Raw genomic sequence first — 14,699 nt, 5'->3', positions numbered from 1 at the left:
TGCAATTGTATCTTCAGACCAGGTAAACAGGTAATTAGATGATTTTGTAGCAGTACACAAAGTTGCTTAGCAAGACAGGTGAAGCCTCTTAAAAAGATGGTCTAGAAGAGTCTGATCTCCTCAAACTTCTAGATACTTCTTGTACTACCATGTAGCCAAGAAAAGTAATGGCTTTTATTTGCCTTTTGCAGGTCTATCTTCTTATTCTGAGTGTGACTACTCTAAGCCTTTTACTTGCCCCTGCCCTGTGGAGAGCTGCAATTATGAAATGTGTTCCAAGACCTGAAAGACGCTCAAGTACTTGATCAAGATTTGCACAAATAGAAGAATATGTCCTCTTGCAAGGAAAACATCATTGCTCATTGTATTTCTATGCACTCAGAAAACAAGACCTGTTGAGTAGTCAGTCCTCTTGGTTATAAGCCTTATACTGACCTTAAAACAAAATTCAGTACTAAAAAATAATTGCTTCACTTGAATTGCACACCTTTTAGAAAATTTACTTTAACTCTGACAGATTGGAATCTGCTAGGATATTTGTTTCTGATCCGATCTATTACTCAGAGCATAAATTATTTTTTGAAAATATAGTATCATGCAAACTGTGTTGATTATTTTTTTGCCTGAATGTGCCTTTTAATTTTCATCCTGTTAATGCTGGTTCATCACCAGATTTTGTTCAGAAAAGAAAGAAAGGTATATATATATATATATTATGGTGCCTATGGTATCTTCTTTCACTAAATGACTTGAGTCATTTTCACATTTAGGATTTTATTATAGCAGTATAAAATTAATTACAAATTTCTAGTGGTGAATAAAAGAGTGATCTTCTACACAAAGAAAAAGTTTAACTGTTTAGCATCAGTTCCAAGCAGCTAATTACATGTTCCAAATCATGCAGCCAGTACTGCATGGTGTTTTATTCTAAATTGCAGCATATAATGTATTTTCTTATAGTGGTATATTTTGTGCTAGTTCTTGTATTTATTTACATATTTGACTAAAAATTGACAGTAAGAAAGGGCATAACTTATGTTTGCAGACTGACAGTTGTTACCCATTCTTGTTGCTAACTGCTGCTACAGTAATGGTTTTAAATCAAAAAGAAATGTAGTTAAACTGGGAAGTGTAATTTCAATTAGATGTGAAAAATAGTACTTCTGTAACCTTGGAGGTTGGATCTTAGTTGACACTATTCTAGATTTTAAATTATTTTAAGTGAATTAACGTGCAGAAAACTGGAAACAGCAGACTGGATGTGTATTTGCAACCCCATGACCTTTTAAGTTATATTTACATTGAATAAATTGTTAAGTCTTTTTAAAATACCGTGATATTTTAGAAAACTGGGTTTTGAATGTGATCTTTAATGTGGTTTTTCTTTAAAATGTTGTATGTAGTGAGATAGGTTGTGTAAAAGCCCATTCTTTATGTGCCATGAAGAAAGCTTACTCAAGTAAGCTGTAGTCTACTCTGTGACAAAGCATTTAAGAATCATCTTGAGGTTTATCTGCTAAAACCAATACTATTTAAGATACATTAACTCTTCAGGTCAGTATTGCAGTATCATCTGAAATAACATTGATACCCACAGAATGGTTAGAAAAATGCATGTTACCAAGTTTAAATTGCCAATTAAAATGAAAATTGTCCTCCTAGTAGCAAAACAAAGCTTTGGATGGATTTTTGTGCTCTATACCTCTTTCCAGGTAGCAGCCTCAGTTTCTTCTGTGTTTTCTCTGACATCTGCTGGGCTTGTCCAAATGAAACTTGTATTAGTCTGGAGTGTGTATGTATTGGTGGGACAGGGTAGAGGTCATCATATTTGAGTTCTTGCTCATTGGATTCAGGGCTTTCCCTCTAGGCACTAATGCTTTATAAAAGTTGGAGGATGGCAATTCCACCTCCCTTCAAATGGTTTCAAAAGTTGTTGCAGAACAGACAAATGCAGAGGAAAAAGCTGCCCTATTAATAAAATATTTTTTAATAAAGGGAATCTATAACAGAAAAGAAACTTAAAACTGATTTGTTAGTGTATTTAATATTTTTATTCAAAAGAGAGGAGCAGCTCAAATTTTATGGTCCTGTTTAACAGTCTACTAGCTCAGACCTTTTACTCTTTTCCAGGTATATCACTAAAATAATTTGTTTCTTAACTGTCCTGTGCACTCTATCCACTGACCTAGCTCATTGTTTCTGCATGAAATACAAGCATCTCTCCTGAATGCTTCATTTTGGCTTTGAAAGATGCTTATTTCATATGTAATTTGCCACCTCTTTCAGGGGGAAAATGTATGACAGGTCATGGTGGAGACCTCTGTATGGTTTCCTTTATGTCACTTAGCCCTTGAAGCAATTTTATGACATACTGCACCTGTGATGAGTAAAACTTTTATCTAAATAAATTGCTGTGGGTAGTTGTAGTTCTCTAGAAAACTTTTTAAAAGTTAGGAAGGAGATTAGGAAATACTCATGGCTTGTGTCTCCTGAAAGAAAGAAAATACTTTCCTGAGTATCTTTTGAAAGATTTGGGTGAAAAGCTCTTTGGTACCATGTTCAAAAAAGGAAAGCAAACATATAGATACCTTATTGGTTGCCTCCCAAAAAAACTTTGTCATGGTGTAGGAATGGTATTCCCAAATTTAGTGCTCTCACCAAAATCATGATGTCAGTTGTTTCCCCTCTCGCCCCAGCTGGAAGCACAAAAGGCAAAGATTGTGGGTTGGGATAAGCACTGGAAACAGCAATGGGCTAAGAAAACAAACAGCAACAGCAACAATATTAATAACAAAAGTGTACAAAGAGAATCCCCAGACAACAACAGTTCCCCACCCCGCCACAGACAAAGGGGTCACCTTTCTTCCTGGAAGTAGAGAGGGAGCCCTTTTTCCCTGCCTCTGGCAGTGAGGTAGAATGGTATATAATAGTGAGGTACACATGCCCACACCACTCCAGGTTCCTCACCTTCATTCCTACTGTGGAAAAAGCTCCAGGATAACTTGGCTAGGCATTAGGAGATCTGGGGGAAGAGAAATAGCCTCATGTGAGTGCCAGTATTCTCTGCCTCTGTTGACACAGACTTGGATTGCCTGGTTCAATATTAGATGTAAGTGAAAATTAGTAATCTTAACAGACATCTGGTAAATTTGTTTACAGTCAGACATTTGAGATTGCCTCATAGAAATCTGGAGGTATATTGAGATACTGTAAATGTTTCCTGAAATGCAAATAATGGCTCCATGCGTAATTCCATGTCCAAATGGGGTAGTCTGATAGGATCTTAGGACAGAAACAACAGACCTTATTCCTGAATGATCACTCATTCCTGTATGGAAAATGGGGAGAATATTGCATAACCAGCCCACTTAGATATAATTGCAGCTTTTCCGAAACCTTATGCTTGTACTGTGGAATATTCTCTTTCTGTGTCAAGCAGATAAAATTAAAGCAGAGTTCCAGGAGCCCTGAAAGGAAAATCTGCTGATTTGTTGAAGGTTCCTTAAAAAACAAAATGTCTTTTTCTGGAAATTCTTGTTCCAGCTTGTTGGACAGTGGTTCTATCTTGTTCATTAACTAATGATCAGCGTCACTTGAATACAGAAAAGCTGATAGAGAGCAGAAACCTCATTAAGTGATTGGAGAATATTCCTGTGGTTAAGCTGAACTTAAGGGAGTGAAAACGAAGGTCTGCTCTGTGCTTGGCTTGCAGTTCATTCAGCTAACCTATTTTGGGGTTGAAATTTTTTTTGGGTGGGGGTTGTTTGATTTATTTTGTAGGTGGATTTAGCTGTGCTTGTTTGGCATGGCTTTCTGAAAATTTGAGTTCTTGTGTGTTACCCCTTAGTTGCTATCTTTGATAGATAAAAAGATATCTGTGAAGATAAAGGAATCGAAGCAGTTTAAAAGCTGGTAGTGTGAGCTATGCTTTGTGAGCCATTTCCCTTGCCCTGGGGTCAGATTGGTATATATGGACCCATGAACACCCTACTTATGGCTTATCCTGAACCTTATCCAGAAGGTGGCTTCAGTTTGTCAGTAGGAAGGAATTTGTGGGAGCTGTGAGGTGGTTTCCTGAAACTGTGACTGATGTAGGTCTAGGATGGCTCAAGAATGCGGTGATAGTGGACTAAGTCCATGGGACTTCATTGCCTTTTAAAAGCTGTAAGAATTTATAATTCCTATAATTCTGAAATATGAGCCTTGTACTTCACTTGTTTTATGATTGGACATCCTTAGGTTTGCAGGCAGAAAGATGTGGGGGTGCCTTGTATGACAGAATATTGCTGTACGATGATGCTTAATGGAGGGGGTGAGAAATCTAGTGTGGTCTTGCCTGTTGGAACAAACCCAGGAACAATCTAACCACAAAAGCACTCCTGGGGTTAGTCTAGGGAAGGAATCCATAGTTCTGCCCTGTAACCAGTCCTGGCAGAGTTCCAGCATGTGGGCAGTGCCAGAGGTGGAGGAAAGGGATCTCTGAATGACAAGAGGCAAACCACACTAACAGCGTTACTATTTTGTGGGAAATGCAATAGCTTGTAAGGAGCAGCAAAGTATCAGACGTCCGGTGTTGATAATCTGGCAACAGGGAGCCAACACAACTGCAGGAAGAAGGAAGAGCACGAGATGTCCTCAGGGCTTGGAGATGAGTAGCCCACTCAACACCTGAAGGCAGAAGGGAAAGGCATGCCTCTACCAACTTCACTCAGTAGCCCAGGAGATTTGCTTCTTGAGTTCTCCCGCCACCTCTGTTGAGTAATTACCAACAGAGTTGGACTTAATGACACTTTTAAGGAGAGTGGGACTAGGAAAACCTTCTGCTTGCTGGAGACAACAAACTGGACAAGGGTTTGACAAGAGTGATTCAGGGATAATTGATCCTGCTTTGTGGGACAGAACCTACATCAGAGAGTAGTAAAATTTTCAAAGTTATGGTACCAAGCTATATTTTTTATTTCCTAAAATAGAGAGAAATTTGAGAACTGGGAGATGGTACCTCCCGACGAGGCTAGATGCTGATAAGGTGGTCAGGTGGCATTAGGTCGTATGCATTTCCTCTGGCATCTGTTGAAGTCTTCTGCCTACAGACTAGATGAGCACTTGAAGCAATTTCTTCGCGTCTGTCATGCACTCCTGCCGCGCTGATGCTGTTTAAAGTTAGGATCCCTTCTGCTTTTCGTGCACCTTTAAAAGGGAGAAGCACTCCCCAGAAAACTGTGGAGTGGAATAGCCTTCCACCACTACGAACACAAACAAAATCCTAAAGCTCCAAAATACCTGAAAAAGGTGTGTTCAGAGATTAGAGGAGTGTTGAAAGTTTTTTCACTGGTACAAATACTTCAAATTAATTGTGAACAACCCTCGGCTAAAGAAAAAAAATACACTACCCAAGAGTTGGGCGTGTTTGGGCAGTTAGTATGTATCAAAATAAATTCTAGTAAACGAGGACACTCCTTCTTGTTTGTGCTTGTTCTGTTGACTCGCAAGTGTTTTTCCTACAAGAATTAATGTAAAACAAAGGAGCGGGAGGTGGGTGGGTAGGGACGTGAGATACATAGACGGTTTGGAGCCTCAGGCACAGTATATATGACCTGGAGGGCGGAGAGCAGCACTATCAACTGGAGATGTCTTTCAGGAAGCATTTTTTTCTGCAGCTGGCTCATAGGTTTTGTATGTGAAAGGTTTTTGTTGCTTTCTGAAAAGTTATAAAGCCACAGACGCATTTTCATTATCACCTTTCTTCGATGTCCGCTGCCGTCAAGCTTAATCAAGAGGAATGAAGAAATAGGGTAATAACCCTAGAGCGGAATGTGGGGGGATATTAATTAAAAACTCCGAAGATTGCTATTTATCAGCAAAATGATGTCGGCTTTTCATTATTATTGTAAAGCACAACAATTCCATGTCTTTTTTTTTTTTTTTTTTTTTTTAAATAAGGTGTAAAAGTGAATGAGAATCTTGTCGACTTGTGAGATGCATCTTTTCCAGCATTCTCTCTGCTGGATTTGTCTGCGGCTGCAATGTAGTGGCTTTATGGTCGCGTGTTCTATTCCCAACTAGTTTTCTTTCCCAGGAAGCAGCATGATTTTAGCGAAAGAACGAGACTTTTTCTTAATGCTCCCCTCTTCATTGCGTTATGAGCAAGCTTGTACCGCGCAGACTTGGTCTTTCGTGCAGAACTTGTGTGTAGCTTCCTCCCCATCGAACAGCCTTGCACCCACCCCTGAGAGCAACACGACTCTTGGGCTTTCCTGGCTTTCCTGCAGTTCCCACTATAAGGGCTCTGTCTTTGTAGCCCCCCAGCAACGCTGCAGGCTTTGGTTGTTTTTTTTCCCAAAACTTACAGGACAGTGATGTAATTACATCAACACAACCCTCGCTAACATGCTGTGTTCCTGCGGTCGTCATTGCACGCAGAGGCTGCACAGCCCCGAGGTGCTTTAGTTTTGGGCGCAAGGTTAGGAGCTGCAACCGCCCGAAGGAAAACTTTCGCTTGGATTACCACAAAATCTCTAATTTTAGCAACGATCGCTGCAAGCGAAACTTCGCTCGAGTAACGGCCGGACAAAACGCGATGAGGAAGCACCGGCAGCAGGATGTTGTGGCAACGAAACCGCACAGCCCTGCCCCGCCGGGCCCGGCTCCGCGCCCCGCTCCGCGCCCGCCGGCAGCGCGCGGCACCGCGGCGCGGGCGGGGAGTCGGAAGAAGGCGCGAAAATCCCGCGCATGCTCCGTGCCGGCTGCCTCCGCGCCTTGGAGCGGCGGGCGGGCGGGTTGGCTTGGCCGCTCCGCGTGTGCCCGTGCGAGGCGCGCCGCGCCCGTGACGTCAGCGCGCAGCGTCAGGGGGACGCACAAAAGTGTAAGTTTCAATTTTTTTTTTAAATTTTATTAAAAAAAAAAAAAAAAAAAAAAAGAAAAAAAAAAGAAGAGACGGGGGAAGAGTGGCGGGGTCGCGCGCGCCGGGTCCGTGGGAGGGGGGCGATCGCAGCGCTGGCTCGTCCCCGCTCGTTTAGCCGCATCGCCCCCGTTCCCGCGGCAGCCCCTCGGCGGCAGCGGCGCCGGGCAGGTGTGCGGGGCCGCGGCGTGCGGGGGCGGCCGGCCGGGAGCGCGGCGGGCGGGCGGCCGGCGGGGGCAGAGGCGCGCTGGGAAGTGACAGCCCGCCGGGGAGACCCTCTTCCCCCGCCGCCTCTTGTCCCTGCGCCCCCTCCCCCGGAGCGCGGGGGGGGAAGGCGGTCCCTGCCGGTGCCCTCTCCTCCCTTCTCGCTTCCCTCCCCTGTTCCCGGGCTGCCGCTGTCGGTGTCCCGCCGCCTCCCCCCGCCCCTGCCCCCTCCCGCCAGGCCCGCGCAGCCGCCGCACATGTGCAGTCGGGCGCCTCCGCAGCGGCAGCAGCAGAAGCGGCGGCAGCAGCAGAAGCGGCGGGCGGGGGGTGCTCCCGCTCCGCGCTCCGGGTCCCTGTCTCGGGGCGGCGGCGGGGGATGGAGCCGGCTCTCTCTGCCTTCGGCCGCTCAGGTGCGGGCAGCCCGCGCCCGAGGATGGGAGCACCGGGGGCTGCGTGGGACGGCGGCGGGGGGCGCCGCCGGCGGCGGGTCGGGCGCGATGGGGATGGGGACGGCGCGGAGCCGCGCTCCGCCCGCCGCCCCTGCCCCCCGCGGCCGCCCGCGGTGCCGCCGGGCGCGTCCCCCCTCGCCCGCGCCCCCGCCGCCGCCGCCGAGGCGATTAGCGCGGCCCCTCGCTGCCGGGGGGAGGCGGCGCGGGGCTCAGGGCTCTGCCCGGGCGGTGAGGCCCCGGGCGGGGGGCGCGGGCGGGCGCGGGGTGCCCGGGGCGCTGGGGCGGCCGCCGCTCTGTGCCGCCCGGCGCGGCCGCGGCCCGTCCGCCCGCGAGGAGGAGGAGGAGAAAAGCGGGGCTGGAAGGCGCCGGGGGGAGCTGCCCCTGGGGCCTACTTGTGCCTGCTGCTGGAAATGGGGGGTGGGGAGGAGGAGGCCGTGATCGCTGCCCGCGCCCTGCGCTCGGGCTGGAAGGGGCGCAGCTGGACAGGGACCGGCCTGGCGTGGGACCGGGCACGGCTGGGGGCAGGGCTCTGCCTGCCCGGCGCGGCTCGCCCGCCGAGCGGAGAGGAGTGCCCCCCACACGTGTGCGTGGGGCTCAGGGGGCGCAAAGGTGGTGATGGGAAACTTTTCCCTTTTCAAAAACGTGGTTTTCTTCAGAAAGAAACCTGAATTGTGCTTGGTAGTAGTCAATAATTTCAATTGTAAAAACTTTCCCTCCTTTCATTTTTTATAGCTGGTGCTGTGTTTGCTTTCTGCTTTCCAGAAAATAGCATTGTCCCTGTGTCCTGCAGCCATCAAGATTTTAAGACGGCTGGTTTTTAGTCTTTGGTAACATGGCAAAAGATGTAAGTATATTTGTAGCACATAAAATGTGGGAACATAGAATTTATTAATAAAATGGGGTCATGCTTTATGGTAGCTGGCATTAATGAATATGTGGAACTTTATCTATACTGTGCATCAAGCCTAGGCTGTTTTCCTGTAGACAGCGTAAACCAGCTTCAGATCTGCTGCCATTTTTTCAGAGTGATTAATCTTGAGAGTTCCCTATGCTAATAACAGCACTTGGGCCGTTGTCATTATGTGCATTCATATTGAACACTGAAACAGCTTGGGTTTGGATTGGATTGAAAAAAGCCCAGCGAGTGTTGTTCAGATGCTGGGGCTGTTCTTGACTACTGTTGTCAACTAACATTGCCTTTCTTGAGTTCAAGAAGGCATCAGACATTGAGGGAAGATGGTTCATTCTCCATATGGGTTCATTGTTTATCTCTGTCTACCAAAAGATGCTCGTTAGTGTCTGTAAAAACAGGCTTGGGGAACTTTCACCATAGATTTCCTTTACTGCTGTCGTTAAGGTTTGCAGCATTGATTCTCTGACCTGCCTCATGGAGCACATTTGCTCTTCCCGCCTTCTAGTACTTATTTAAAAAAAAATTCAGTTTATTCTGCCCTTAAGATGTCAGTCATTGTTCATACCTAATATAATTGGGCTTTCATGTTTTCTTATTGAGAATGAGACAGTATACTAGTCTGTATTCAAATTAGAATATATCTCCCCTTCAGAAAAACCCCAAACCTCCAGAAAACAACAGCATGCAAGCTAAAGAAAAGTGTTACAACTCACTGGTTAAACAGCAGGTTGCAGCCTAATGTGGAATGTCGCGGCTTTCAAATGGCGGGAATTTCCTTGAAAGAGTGGTTGGTTTAATCTTTTATGTAATTTTAGCAGTTCAACTGAAAAACATCCTAATGTGTGGAGGAGCAGCCAGACATACGTAGTCACTTGCCTGGAAGAGATAAGGGTGGCCAAGTACATTAGAGATAGCAGAGTTCAGGGAATGATAGGCCATATAAGCGGGAAGAAAACGAAAGTGGAGTGCTAGACTAGATGGAATTGAAACGGTTCAAAGTAATTGAGATACCAAAGTGCATTTGTTTGATACTAGCTTTTGGGAGAGAGATCAGCTAAGTGAAGAGTTGCTAGCACCTGGAAATACAGACAAATGTCCTGCTAGCTCTAAGTGGGAATAAGACATTCAAGAACAAACCTTATTTTTGAAAGATTTAGTTTATTCTGGGAAAGAGAGTAGATAAGAAAGAAAGGAAGGAATAAGCTACCTCATAGTAAACTTAGGGAATGGGAGAAGGTGCTACAGATACAAAAAGAAATTGCTTTTAGTATCTTTATTATAGAAGTAATGAACTGAATATGAAAAATGAAAATCTGGGTCAGGTTATAGGTAAAATTTTAAATGTACTTGAGCACCGAGCTCAGTAGCTAGAAAGGGTATGAAATCTTAACTGAATATTGTCTAACCTGTTCTTAAAAACATCTACATATGCCTCAAACCTGCCTCGGGGAAGAAATATGAACTACTTACCTTTTTGTACCCACCGTTACATGACACCTAAAATGTGTAGAGAATATTGGGAAATTTTAAATTTCTAGGTCTGAATATGGGCCCTATGAATTGTGGTTTAGTGCTATAACATAGAGATGTTAATTAGTGTAACACTTTTTTTTTAATTTTCAGAAGAGAAGAGATTTATTTCCATATTTTTGTTCAAAGTCCAAGTTCTTTTTCAAGCAGAATAATGGAATTAAGCATGATACAGACAGTATCACTAAATTTCTGGACACTGAGTCTCGGAAAACCTGTGTTGCTGTAAATTTAAACATGCAGATGTGAAAATATTGCTGTGATTATTAGCCTGTGTTTCTGCCATGTCACCCATCAAGTGCTCTAACTGTCTGTTAGATGTAGTGGTGAAGAAGATGGCATAGCTGATGATTGCTCCTGCCCCTTCCTTCCCTTTTTCTCAGCAGAGCTGAGATGGCTAACTGTGGGAAGGGCTGTGCTGCAGCAATGCTGGGTCTGGGTTTCAGATGGCATTTCCATGGCCAGGCAGGTTCAGAGTGCTCCAGCCTGGGAGTGCAGGTGTGCTGTGCATCCCACTGGTGTCCTGTGCTGCTGGGGCCAGCGTGCCATGGTGACAGTGGGCAGGGAGCCCTGCACAGGGGGAAGGTGTGGAGACAGTGCACCACAGCAGAACACACTCCTGCTTCATGCTTCTTCCTGCCTGCTGCAGGAGAGCACTTTTCCTTCTGTTGCTCCCTTCCAGTTCTTCTGATGCCTCTTTATAAAAGCGGTAATTTGACAAGACCTGCTAGAAAAGTCAAACACTTATAACGGTTTGCAGACTGAGACTTTACTGGATAATTGAACAAGCAGGGGAGTGTGATGGAGAGTACTGCAAGCCCAGTGAAATGTTTTTATAAAGTACTAAAGAACTGCTAAAGTAGTGATCAGGTAAGCAAAATAATGTTTATGAGCTGGATGGTCCAGGTCTAAATTCTCTGAAGTATTACTTTAAAATGTATCTCTCTAATGCTTTTCGGAGTGTACAATCAAGAGACAATAAGCAGCAAAGCATTGGTTTTAAATTTTTTTCATTTATATTTTGGGGTTTTATGCAAAATACTTTTATTTCCTCCGTAGTAGTCAGGAAACTATGAGGTGGAGGGAAGAAGATGCATTCATACCTAGCACCTTAATTAAGAGCCAGCAGGTGGGGCTTGTGTGTAATCAGGATATTCTAGCTGGATAGCTTGAAAAACAATAATGTAAAAAGAAATCTAGCTTGTGAAGGTTAAAGTATCCATGGGTATATTAATTCATGTTTTGGGTAGGAGATCTGAAGTGCAGTAAAGATAAAGGACGAAAGAAAGAAGCACTCATTTTCCAGTGTGATCAGGTAATAGCAGTAAGCACAGCATTTTTGAGTTTATGACTGTGAGGCTGAGAAGCAATTCTGACAGAATCAGGCAGATATGGTATATCCCATTTAGTTCAAGACATCTTAGTTCCTAGAAAGACTTTACTATTTGTGCAGTTTGAAGAAACTGAAAAAATACGTGTGGACAGGAGAACAGCAATTGCAGTATCTCAAAGACTTGTGTACCTTGAGAGGGGATCACTCCTTGCTTTTCAGAATTGGGATGACAGGTTGAGGTTTTACACCTGCATTTGCACTGTGTGGGAAATGTTTGGTCATTGCATATGGACAGTATCCAGAAACTTCATCCTAGACAGAATTCCTCTTTCTTAGTTTATCAGTGTCACTCTGAGTTTGCCTCGTCTCCTCTGAACTCTTCCACTATTTACAAATGTGGCACCTTCCAGGCAGGAGCTGAAGGAGCCAAATGTACAGCCAAGGTTCTCAGTCTACTTGTTCTGCTTACTGGATTCATGGGAGTAACAGTGGGGGGAAAAGCAGTTCCCTGTGTGCACTGGTCACCTGTCCACCCTTGGTGTGCCTAAAACTAGGCAGGATGCAGCATTGAATGAAGTAGAAGGAATTATTGTAGCAGGAAAGTAAATTTGATACATTTTTTTTTCCAGCTTTCATTGAAAGACTGGGCAGTGCCTGCTCGCCACTTTTATACTCAGTTATATGTTGAGAATTATCTGTGAATTAAGATGATAAATACTTTTTTTTGTATCACTGGTTAGTGTACCTTCCATCACTAAATTACCAGCTTCTGTAGCATGTGGTGACCATGTTTCTCACCTCAGTTACTTCTGTCACTGCTGAACTGTTGAGGCCTCTCAAGGAGCCATAAGGAAGGAGAATCTTTTGGATCTTTTCTCCAAGACTCAGTGGTATATTGGAGAGAAGAAGAAGCAGAAACAGTGGAGTTTTTCTGATGAACTTCTGTACTCTTAATGCAACCACTTGCAGGAACTGGATCTGTTATGGAGGATAGTCTAGTGCATGGTGTTACAGTGAATATTGAAGAGAAAGGGGTTAGACAAAAGGAATGAGTATGGTTCCTTCTAATCTCCAAAATGACACTTAGCAGAATAGAGGAGTCTTATAAATGAAATATTCTTACCTAGTCCTGTTTGTGATTGTTTCTGTTGTCCACCATTAGTGGATGGACTGCGTCAAGCCATTTAAAAATAAATTGTGCACAGAAAGTTGAAAAAAAAACTTCAAAAAATTTTTAAATTGACACACCACTGTTAGCCTTCAGAATTTCTCACAGACTAAAATCCCTTTCTTGAGAGTTGTTCTTGAGTTTCATAGGTAACTGACAGTGGTGTTGGCTTTGAAACTGCTTGTTCCAAAGATTTGATTTTTAAATTTATTTTTAAAAATTATGTTCTACTGTCATCTTTTGCTTAAGTTATTTTATGAGAGATTTTTCTCTTGATCCCTAGTTTACTTAAAAGTTATTGTATCTTCAGTTTTTTATGGTACTTTCATGAATCTTACTGAGTAAAAGATATGGCACATATATCCAGTTTTGCAAAGGAAGCCCCATTAACATGTGGAAATATGGGGACACACCATAAGTGTGAAAAGTTCATCACCTGATCTAACATAACTGTTTAAGAGATGTACAGATGTGGGGATTAACACTGGTAGTTTATTTTGGTTGAGTATTCAGAATGCATTCAGGTATATGGCTTAGTCTAGTGGATTTATTTCACAGTATAAGTAATATAAAGAATATTTTAAAAACCCGCAGCAAACTGACTTCTCAACATGGTTTTACTGGGTAGGTTAACAGGGCTGCTGTTTTTGTGGAAAATCAAAATCTGTGCTTTTGTATTAATTTTTTGCCTGAACACCATAAAAGTTGTACTTTTTAGTAACTTCCACGTGATGTTTCTACATCAATCTTGAGCGACTCTAAAAAAATTCAGTTTGGGATGGATTAAAAACAACCCAGTGGAAGTAGGAAAAACACTTTATTTTGGACCTTTTTTACGTGATGCACTTTCAATCCCTAGAAAGTATGAGAGGTTTTCAAAATATTTTTCAGACTTTTCTTAAAATACCAGTATGCATTTCTCCTTTAATGTTTATTTTTGGGTTATGTACTGGAAATTTCATTGAGGCAGACTAGAGAAGTTAAGTCTTTGAGGAATCTGAAGTGGTCATGCTCCTTCTTTGATATCATTTTAGTTCAGTAGGTTGATCTACTTCTATTTGCCTTTAGTGAGTTCTAACATCCAGAAGTTTCCAAACTAGTGATCAAATAATATTACAAAATTAGGTCATCTAAAAAGGCATCTCTGTTTGGGGTTTCATATGCTGCTAATTTTTTTAATTTGCTTTTCCCAAGAAGGCAAAAGGAAAGTGATCTTTTATTTTATACATTCCAGGCACTCAGTCCGAGCTGTTTTTTTCCTATGTTCGTTTGTGTTATAAAATCAGGAAATAACAGCTCAGAAGTTACCTATCACTTTGCCAATTTATTTGCCTTAATGAAGCATTTTCTTGTAGCCTGTGTTGCACTTTATTTATTGTATGTGCCAGTTAATGGTAGTGGCTTTATGTAGGTATGCTGTATTTTACTGAATAACTACACTGTGATGGCAGCAGGCTAAAAAAACCAAAAATTTTAGAAGTTAAGTTACGCTGGGGATTAATTGTTTTAGTGTTTGCATTTGACTGCGTGGGTATCTATTAATGGAGATTTATTATAGCTAATTAGGAGTAGGAAGTAGAATGGATCAATCTTTGCTAAATGTTGTCTGTATTGAAACGGTTCTCAGGTAGCAGACAACTTGATTTTAATGATGGACAGTGGTCCATATTCCCCAAAAATGCTTCTGGCTACTTGTGTTACATTACATTTGCTAAGGGTTCCAGTGTTGCATTATTGATAACACAGACATGGTTGAAAGTTAGACTGTGGGCCACTCCAGCCTTGTAATAAACTGAAAAGGAGGATGGTGAGGCAGATGGTTTTGGAAGGGTCCTGTGTAATGTTATTTGTTGATTTCAGCTGTGGTTCAGATGCTGGTGAGCAAGCTGCTCTAAAGGTTTGATTTGGCTGGAAAAGCAGCAATCTCTTATGGTCAAACCTAGAATGGTTGCAGGATGCAGTTGTGGAAGTGGCTGCTGCTGGTACCTCCACATATGGGTACTTAGTCCAGGAGGATACTAATGATGATTTTATTTCTGATTAATTTATGTGGTAGAAGTGGAAAACCAGTGCTTTGATGTCATATTTACCACTAGGACTCTGGTATTCGATTCTGCTTCGTTCTTACAGCTTCACTGTCAGTTTTGGGGACGTCAGCATCAAATTTTGGAAGGGTTGTATCACTTGACCAATTGAATTACTGT

The 14,699-nt window shown here is 43.1% G+C and overlaps 2 protein-coding genes across 10 annotated transcripts in view; both read left to right on the top strand.

Annotated features, from left to right (window-relative positions):
* The window catches only part of TMCO3 (transmembrane and coiled-coil domains 3), a 37,179-nt gene extending 31,723 nt beyond the window's left edge, over positions 1–5,456 (top strand). For both annotated transcript variants that reach the window (XM_056509602.1, XM_056509683.1), the window contains one exon: positions 192–5,456. In XM_056509602.1, coding sequence (XP_056365577.1) covers positions 192–305 — 114 coding nt within the window. In that variant the 3' untranslated portion in view covers positions 306–5,456. The remainder of the gene's footprint in view (positions 1–191) is intronic.
* Positions 5,457–6,742: 1,286 nt separating this feature from the next.
* TFDP1 (transcription factor Dp-1) overlaps positions 6,743–14,699 on the top strand; it is a 35,702-nt gene continuing 27,745 nt past the window's right edge. For 2 of the 8 annotated variants that reach the window (XM_056482397.1, XM_056482358.1), the window contains exons 1-2: positions 7,271–7,512; positions 8,314–8,395. In XM_056482397.1, the coding sequence (XP_056338372.1) occupies positions 8,384–8,395 (12 nt within the window). In that variant the 5' untranslated portion in view covers positions 7,271–7,512; positions 8,314–8,383. Of the gene's footprint in view, positions 6,863–7,270; positions 7,513–8,283; positions 8,396–14,699 lie in introns of those variants that run through there. The other 6 variants (XM_056482390.1, XM_056482379.1, XM_056482421.1 and 3 more) reach the window with 6 other exon arrangements.

The sequence above is a fragment of the Oenanthe melanoleuca genome, chromosome 1, assembly GCF_029582105.1.
Source record: "Oenanthe melanoleuca isolate GR-GAL-2019-014 chromosome 1, OMel1.0, whole genome shotgun sequence".
NCBI lineage: Eukaryota > Metazoa > Chordata > Aves > Passeriformes > Muscicapidae > Oenanthe > Oenanthe melanoleuca.
This window is presented reverse-complemented; position numbering and strand designations above follow the sequence as displayed.